The following is a 9,127-nucleotide window of genomic DNA, read 5'->3' as shown; positions in this document are numbered from 1 at the left end:
GCAACCGGAGTTCCTTCTCAATGGGGGAGAGAGAAGGAAGAAGAAGAAGCCAAAGTCAAGATGTCCAAATTAGAGTTTGACTTCCTTCTTATATACGTTAGCTCATCCTGTCGAGATCATTCACTTAAAACTCATAATCCTTTAATAACTCATTAATATTAACGAACTGGGTTATTGGATATATACATTCAATAGTATAAATCTCCCTTCATGCATCAAATTAATATTAGATCACTTAATTGAGGTTTAATTTTTTAATGATAATTAATGTGTGTTGTTAATCTTGTATTAGCTCACTAAATAGTGACTTAATCCTTCACCTCGATAATAGGTTGATTGCGCCAATAAGAAACGTAATTAAGAAGATAGCATGTTAACAATATGAATGGATTCCAACATATAAAATAAATAATACAAGTAACTTAAATAAAAAAAATAGGTAATTTATTTTTTTATACTAAATATCTAATTTACACCTACTAATCTTGGAGTGGATGGTTCAACTCTATATTTCGTCCATCAAATAAATTCAAAAAGCAAGGTAGCTCCTGACAAACAAAGGGTCATTCATGCATGGAGTTAGAAAATCAATGAAAACCTCTATAACTATGCTGAAGGTAAAAATCTTCTCTTGTAGGTTTTGATCAAAGTAGTTAAGCATGATACTAATGACCATCTCACAACTCGTACGTCTCATTGAGTTCAATCATAAAACAAACGCTATTTATTATTTTGAGTCATATTAGGTAGAAATAATCTTCATCTTCACCAACAAATATAGATAAAATAACATAGAGATATGATCATTTTGTAACTTTATGATTCTCTCCAAATAAAGGTGTGAGGATCATTTTGTAACATTAAAGGAGAGTTGTCAAACAACAAACACTTAATCCAAAACAATTTATCTATCCTTAAAGTCCTTGCCCTAATACAAAATACAAGGGCTTTAGTGGGAAAAATGAGAAAGGAAGAGAACAACTTCATCCTCAATGAACCTACGAACTTGTTGTTGAGAACTATATTCAAAATGTTGACCGCACCTAGTCACACAAAAACTCTATGATCGATTTTATACACAAGGGGACTAAAATAAAAGAAATAAAAAAAAATAAAGAGAAGCGAGGTTGATCACTTCCCTTCTTGTTTAGAAATCTCTATGAGGTAGGTTGTTGAGTTAGAATGACAGAGATTAATTGTTTTCTAAACCTGGAGCAAGGACGAGAGTCGATTTTTCAAATTTGACAAAACTTTCAAATCTAAGTACGACAACATGATTTACAAATCAGAAGAGAAGAGAGACAAAAGGCAAGAAAGAAGATAAAGTTCATAAGTATAACTTTGAGAGAGTAGAGCCATTAGAGAAGAAGAGAGATCAATTTATTTCCAAATATAGAGAGAAAAAAGAGAGGAAAGAACAGTTTCTTTTCAAAATAGAGAGAATATAAACTATATCTAGATTTGCTTAATTAAAAAAAAACTATGATATGAAAAAGAAAACCTAACTGATACTTTTGTTTCACAGCATTTGCATATGTGTTACAGGAAGAACACATTTTCGAATGATGGCCCTTTGAACTTAATTTATTATTTAGTAAATGACCAGCTATTAGGTATTAAGATAAAAAACAAAAAACTTCAATATATAGATATTAATTTGATGCATGAACATATTTGCTCATAAATGCAAAGAATGACAACTAAAATGCTGCTGGCAATGAGGAGGATGAAAGCTAATCAAACAAGCTTGGAGGTTTATGGACAAAAGGAGTAGCCTTTAAGAAGGCTGTTCATGGTCCTTGTGGAGTTGGTTGAGTTATCAAAGTTAAATACTATACATATATCTCTTTTATTCGTATTTCATGATCAAAATGAAATGAAATATAATTAATGAAATTAGAATGATGCCTGAATTATGGTTTAATAGGCTGTGGCAATTAATTAACTTCTTAATATTCCATTTCTTTTGTGGACTAAAGCAAGGGCTAGCTCAAGAAGTTGACGTTTCTCAATCATGCCACAGTGCACATTGTCGAGATGGTTCCTCGTAAATCATGCATGTGGTATTCTTTGAGATGGATAATTGAACAACTGCATCATAATTAATCATCCAACCGTGCATAATAAATATTTTTAATTAATCTTATTGAATTTGGCCTTTGCTTGTTTGATCAATTAGCAACACCAACTAATTAATTATGAAAGTAATTGGAGGATAAAAAATAGTGTGATAATATGAATTATTTTAGTTATTTGATAAAATTCAGCTCTCTTGATAAAATAAAATAAAATCTATTAGTTAGATGCTAAAATATTTATGGTCAATTAGGGCACCGAAAATGCATAATAGTACACAAATTGGTGTGTAGTTATGACCAATGGGGGGCTAGATCATCATTCCGATCCAACCCAAACTAAAAATAAAAAAAAATTTAACATCTTCATGGTTTTTTAATTTAAGTCATAAAGTTCATGTCTCTCGTCCTTAATCTTGCATTTACCTCTTATATTTAGTGAGCAAGGTATAAAAGACATGAACATTTTGTATATTGTAGAAGTACGTGCACAATGATTTTTAGATTACTATTTAGTGTTTGAGTATGCTAAAAGACATGAATTAATATTTATGAGAATTTCATATAGTAAGATGCACTAATTTTGTTGGTGTAAATTCTCCTAATTTAGTAAACTATTAAATAGTGTGTAAATATAATAATAAGCTTTATTTATTTATTTTTTAAGATAGGTGTGATGTGGTGAAAACAATCGTGACCCATATATATATATGCACACACACAAAATTAATAGATAGATAAATAAAAACAAAAAAATAGTTAGAACAATATCATAATTTTATTTATTTTTTATTATGAAGTAATGAAGTATATTTAAATTTGATTCGGCTTAATTTAATTTGGGTTAGGTTGAGCTATGTATGGCTAAATGTAATTCGCTTGGAAGATAAAAAATATATGTTAAAAATAAAAATAGTTATAATATTTAAAATTATAAAGAAATTTATTAAATAAATATTTCTTAAATTATAGCTACTGCAAAACACTTGTACAATCATGTCGGCGTGTACCTAGCACGGCTCACAAACTTGGTCATGTTGGACTCCGGTCTCAGACTGGCCGGTCCAGAATGGTCTAGTCCCGCCCGGGTCCCGCGGACCTGTTTCTGGCTTCCGATTCCTTCAAACCACCACGAGGTAACTAAATGAGCGGGTCCAACCGGCACGTGTCTCGCACTCGAGAGGGGCAAAACGGGGAGAGCAGCGACGAGCGATCCACCGACGGCGACGGCGACGGCGACGGCGACGGCGATGCTCGGCTCATCGTCCCGCGCTTTTTATTTATTGCGATCGGACTTCCGCCACCAAACTCTCGTCCGGCGGCCTTAAATCCCCGCTTTATTATCCCCCGTACCATCTCTCTCTTTTCTCCATTCCCAAGAAAACCCCAAAAAGTTCGATCACAACTTTTTGAGGTTGCGAAAGCAGATTAATTGAATTTAACATTAAACAAAAATTGCAGCTTGTTCACGCACGATGCAGGCAGGTCTCCGACCTCATTCTCTTCCTCTCCGTGAATGAATAAAATATAATTGTGAAGTGCCAGAATTCTTGTTTTACTTTTGTTTATGTTCAAGGAGCCCACGAATCTTGCATGGTTTGACCCCGTCGTTTTTTGTGTTAGTTCGCTTGGTTTCTAATTGATAATAGCTGACTTTTCGGCAATCAAAAATCCAATCCATCAAGCAAAAATCGTGTTTTTGAATTCACAACCATAAATTTTTCTACCAGAAAACCATTATAACCCTGCGCCGCTGACCAGAACTCTTGATTGCTCGCATTGATTCACTGCTGCATCGACTATCGGGTTCATTTAGACGACGGATTCAGAGTCGCGTTCATTGAGTTTTTGTTTTAGCATGCGCGGTGGCGAGGTTTGAAGCTCGAGCTGGATTTATCAGTGACCATTTGATTTCTATTTCAGAGGACGAAAACAGGACACATGAGAGAGAATGAGAGGATGGCTGAGAGAGCTGGCAGATGAAGAGGCAGAGGCAGCGCCAGCGCCCTCTGTCTTTCTCTTTCCGTTCTTTAATTCTGGAACATGTACCCTTGAAGATGAGTACCGGATCAGGATCAAATCAAATCTTTTTGGTGAATTTTACGGCCAAATGCATGTCTGCAGTGTAGTTGCAGTTGCTGGATGCAGATGAAGCAACAAGAGGAAGGGAGTGATGTGGTTCGGGAGCAAAATGTAGGAGAAGAGAAGAATTTGGCGGAGTAAATCATTGTGTAGTCTACAAGTAATAAATTACGTAGATATGGTTTGGAGAGGAGGATAATAATATATGGGTCCAAAATCCAGCAATTTTAAAGCCCCGGCCTTTTAAATCGCGTCAGTTGCTGTTAGCTTTAAATACAGAGAGAGAAAGGGAGGAATTCTCGGTAGCGTCTTAATAAGGGGAGAGGCCGAGACGGAGCGGTCGAATCCGCCCGGATTGCGGCCGATATCAGCGATGCGGGTACCGCCGGTTTCCTCATTTGGCTCGCTCGACCAGATCATGAGGAGACTGATTTGAAAGGCGCCACCTTTAGGAGGAGGAGGAGGAGGAGGAGGAGGAGAAGTAGTAGAGAGAAGCACGAGGCGGCGGAGGGTAGCGTTGCGACGCCTTGGAAATAGACGCCATCATCCCGCGCGATTGCTTAGCGGATACTCACCTGTAAGCGTTTGAAGTCAGAGCAGCAGTGGCAGTGGGAGTGAGAGAAAAAAAAAAGGAAAGAGGGAAGCGGCGGTACAGGCGTTGGGAGAGTCGGCCGGCGGCGGCGAGGATGGACTCCGGCGATGAGCAAGATGTTCCCGACTCACAGGGGAGGAAGAAGCGCTATCACCGGCATACGCCGCGCCAGATTCAGGAGCTCGAAGGGTACGCTCTGTTTCCTTCTTTCATTCTAGTCGCTTTAGAGATTTTGATGCTGTTTGTGTTGCGGCACTGGCTTCGCCTTCTCATGAGTTTTGTTTGTTGCGTAGGATGTTTAAGGTGTGCCCGCACCCCGACGAGAAGCAGAGGATGCAACTGAGCCGGGATCTGGGACTGGAGCCGCGGCAGATCAAGTTCTGGTTTCAGAATCGCCGGACGCAGATGAAGGCAACTAACCTTTCTCAATCATTTTGTCTTCCATCCTTTTTCGCTTGCTGTTCACGATCCCCAAATTGGATTTTGATACGGTTTTGAGAGAAAAGGAGCGACCTTTGGCGTTGTTTGATGGCGCCCTGGTGCTTTGCAGGCCCAACAAGAGCGGACGGACAATTGCCTCCTCCGCGCCGAGAACGACAAGATCCGGTGCGAGAACATCGCCATGAGGGAGGCGCTCAAACACGTCATCTGTCCCTCCTGCGGCGGCCCACCGTCGAATGAGGACTCCTACTTCGACGAGCAGAAGCTGCGCATGGAGAATGCGAGGTTGAAGGAAGAGGTAAACATCAAACTCACTACCCTTCTTTACTTCTTTGGAAATGAACACATATTATTGCTTCAGTAAACGATGGCTCCAAAATATGGCAATTCAATCATTGTTTGAGACAGAAAATGCTGTTCTAATGTATCTAGAAAGAGATTGACTCACTTGATCGGTTACTATTCTCTTGGAGTAGAACTAGTTTGCCGGTTGTTATCAACAAATCGACAAATCAAGAGGTCACTTTTGTTTTGCTACTTTAGCATCAAATGGGTGATCCTTTAGTCACCAACACTTGTTAATCTAATTTTAATGAAGATTAAATAATCATAAATATGTCATCGTCATTTAATTGTACAGTGTTAACTTCATGAATTTTGTTGTTGAATGCGCACCATTGGTTACCTGTGATAATTAAGGTTAACTATGTTGCCTCCCTTCCTCCTCGCTACCAATTGCAGCTCGATCACGTCTCAAGTATGGCATCAAAATACCTCGGAAGGCCAATCACCCAGCTTCCCCCAGTTCAGCCAGTATCCATATCTTCACTTGACTTATCGGTGGGGGGATATAGCAATCCAGGCTTAAGCCCCTCTCTTGATCTTGACCTCCTTTGTCGGAGTTCTTCTTCAGCGTTTCCATATGCGTTTACTACAGCAGCTTCCGAGCTTGAAAAACCTCTAATGGTGGAGATGGCCACCAATGCAATGGAGGAATTCATCAGGCTAGTGCAGACTGATGAACCCCTCTGGGTGAAGTCGGGCAGTGATGGAAGGGACATGCTTCAACTTGAAACTTATGAAAGGATGTTCCAGAGGCCTGGCCAACAGCTCAAGTTACTGGACACTCGAATTGAGGCATCGAGGGATTCAGTTTTGGTCATTATGAGTGCTTTGGCATTGGTTGACATGTTCATGGATGTGGTAAGTTTCCATCTTGCATGTGTAGAGGACACACCTTCTTCTTGAGTGACATTTTAACTTGAGTTTGATCATGTTTCAGAGTAAGTGGCAAGAGTTGTTTCCCACAATAGTTTCCAAGGCAAGGCTTATTGAGGTGCTGGCTTCAGGAATGGCAGGAAGTCCTAGTGGATCGTTGATACTGGTAATGTTGCATCATTTAAGCTCTTCTATATTGCATTACTTAAACTCTTGTATTTATACCAAACCACCAAACTCTGTTCCTTTATGCTACATACTAATCTATCCAAGAGAATGCAGATGTATGCGGAAATGCAAGTTCTTTCGCCAGTGGTTCCAACTCGTGAGTTCTGCTTTCTTCGCTATTGCCAGCAAATTGACCAAGGAATGTGGGCAGTAGCTGATGTTTCGGTGGACTATCCCCGAGATAATCATCTCACTTCGCAGTCAAGGAGGCTTCCTTCTGGTTGCTTGATTGAGGAGGTGCCTAATGGCTATTCTAAGGTATTGGTATACTGTAAAGTGATAATGGCTGAGTTTTTCTCTGTTCTCATAGCTTAACTGAACGACATTTGGTGATCTTGATGTAGGTCACTTGGGTTGATCATGTGGAAATCGAAGAAAAGAATCCAGTTCATGTTCTCTTCAATGACCTAATAAGTAGTGGTATGGCATTTGGGGCACAGCGGTGGCTCACCACTCTTCAGCGAATGTGTGAAAGATTTGCTTGTTTCTCTGTAGCTGGAGTTCCAACTAGAGATGCCGGAGGTACATATTATTTACATTGCAGTTTTTAGCCAAATATAATAGTGACGATCCAAATAACTAAATTCTAGATGATTGAATGATTTGAAAAAAATGTTGCATCAGTTGCTCCATCACCTGATGGTAAGAGGAGTATGATGAAGCTTGCTCAAAGAATGGTGAGCAACTTCTGTGCCAATGTTGGTGCATCGATTGGTCATAAATGGACAACTCTCTCAGGGCCTAGTGACATAGGAGTTAGGGTTACACTTCACAAAAGCACTGATGTTGGCCAGCCTAATGGTGTCGTCCTCAGTGCTGCAACATCTATTTGGCTTCCTATATCACCTGAAAGTGTCTTCAGCTTCTTCAAGAACGAACGAACTCGAACACAGGTTCAAACGCTCAACTTCCCCTGTTGTTTCCGAATAATAGCTCAGTTTGGGGTGAAAAGGAATAAGTAACTTTTTGCTGTATGTTTCTTCTTCTTTTCAGTGGGATGTTCTCTCAAATGGCAACACTGTACAAGAGGTGGCACATATCACAAACGGATCCCATCCAGGGAACTGCATTTCCCTTCTTCGTGTATGTCTCCTTTCTCAATCCCATTAATTTCCTCTCCCTAATTTTGTTCCTATGAAAGGGCACTTCATTAGATAGATTGCAAACCGACTAAAAGGAAATAATCCCAAGTTGTGTTTTCAAAAGTTTGCTAGTTAGGTACTTGCCTAGTTCTGATTACCTTCACCTGCAAATGAATGCCAACTACTCAAGTTATGAAGGCTACATTGTAATGAAAACAAAGCATCCAGTGTCAGAAAGTTTTAATTGCCTCTTTTATGATGGTGAATAAATAGGGTCTCAACTCAGGGCAGAACACCATGTTGATACTCCAAGAGTGCTTCACTGATGCATCGGGCTCGGCGGTGATTTACTCTCCGATCGATCTACCAGCGATCAACATTGTCATGAGTGGGGAGGATCCCTCCTACATACCCATCCTGCCTTCAGGCTTCACCATTCTGCCAGATGGACGATCAACAGGGGGACAAGGGGCATCATCTAGCTCGAATCCGATGGGTGGGTCATCAGGTTCGCTGGTCACTGTGGCTTTCCAAATTCTTATGAGCAGCTTGCCATCTGCGAAACTTAACCTGGAGTCAGTAATGACAGTCAATAACTTGATAAGCACCACCGTCCAGCAAATAAAGTCTGCCTTGAACTGTCCTTAACTCTGAAGAGAGAATTAACGGGCTAGTTTTTGTTCCACCACTTCTCTCCTTCAACTTGCAGGTATTTGAAGCTGGCATTCAAGAAGGGGATTAACGTGGGGTATCTTTGTTGGTTGGTTGGACTTGAATGCCTTCAAATCCTGGCCTTGAATTGCAACTTTAAGATGCTGGTGCCACTCTCAGTACATCCCAATTTTTTTACCTCTCTTTTTCTCACAGGAATCAGTCAGGCTTTAAATTTACAAGTTGTTAATGAAGGAGTCAAGAACGCACCATACCTGTTTCTCCTCTTTCAGCTCTTACTTTTTCAACGTTTTTAGATTTCCCCCCTTTTTTAGGATTAATTGGCTCACTCTTCTTTTGCTCTCCTCACTCCAGTCCCATTTTTTTTCTCTCTTTTCTTCATGCAGCAAGTGGTTATGGTTCGGGTATTGACTTCTGTCCTTGAGCATTTATTAATGAGCATTTACTTTGAGATGGTCTATGGATTCATTATGAATTTATGATGACTTTGGAAACAGTAATAAGCATCTAAATTGAACTTGAAATGTGGTATGGTACAGTGGTCCCTCGGATCACTGTGCCTTGCCTTTTGGATATTGTATGATCTGCTAAAGGCCATGCCTTCTAGCTTTGCATTAGCTGTTGATTTAAGGTCTCAACCTTTGTTACAGCCAAGAGTGAAAGGTAATGTGCTTGCTTTATTGGTGTCCTACTCTTCATTCCTCTGTTCCGTTTCCATGGCTACTGAAGAGCCAGCT

The 9,127-nt window shown here is 39.9% G+C and overlaps 1 protein-coding gene across 1 annotated transcript; it reads left to right on the top strand.

The window, feature by feature from the left end:
• Positions 1 to 4,843: 4,843 nt before the first annotated feature.
• On the top strand, positions 4,844 to 8,789 carry LOC141833473 (homeobox-leucine zipper protein ROC8-like). Its single transcript, XM_074720927.1, has 10 exons — positions 4,844 to 4,938; positions 5,043 to 5,160; positions 5,300 to 5,488; positions 5,932 to 6,393; positions 6,473 to 6,574; positions 6,691 to 6,894; positions 6,981 to 7,158; positions 7,261 to 7,529; positions 7,630 to 7,719; positions 7,992 to 8,789. The coding sequence occupies exons 1-10, from the start codon at positions 4,844 to 4,846 to the stop codon at positions 8,364 to 8,366; spliced, it is 2,082 nt and encodes a 693-aa protein (XP_074577028.1). The 3' UTR covers positions 8,367 to 8,789.
• The last annotated feature ends 338 nt before the right edge of the window (positions 8,790 to 9,127 follow it).

Source organism: Curcuma longa, chromosome 8 (genome assembly GCF_044706935.1).
Source record: "Curcuma longa cultivar G26 ecotype Majalengka, Jawa Barat chromosome 8, ITB_CL_G26_1.1, whole genome shotgun sequence".
Classification (NCBI taxonomy): domain Eukaryota; kingdom Viridiplantae; phylum Streptophyta; class Magnoliopsida; order Zingiberales; family Zingiberaceae; genus Curcuma; species Curcuma longa.
The sequence above is the reverse complement of the archived record's forward strand: the minus strand, read 5'-3'. Positions and strand labels throughout refer to the sequence as shown.

Excerpts from the sequence above, each read along its gene's own strand:
- LOC141833473 (XM_074720927.1), top strand. The coding sequence starts at position 4,844 with ATGGACTCCGGCGATGAGCAAGATGTTCCCGACTCACAGGGGAGGAAG. Across the intron at positions 5,489-5,931 it reads ATGCGAGGTTGAAGGAAGAG|CTCGATCACGTCTCAAGTAT; the intron begins GTAAACATCAAA and ends TACCAATTGCAG. Across the intron at positions 7,530-7,629 it reads ACGAACGAACTCGAACACAG|TGGGATGTTCTCTCAAATGG; the intron begins GTTCAAACGCTC and ends TCTTCTTTTCAG.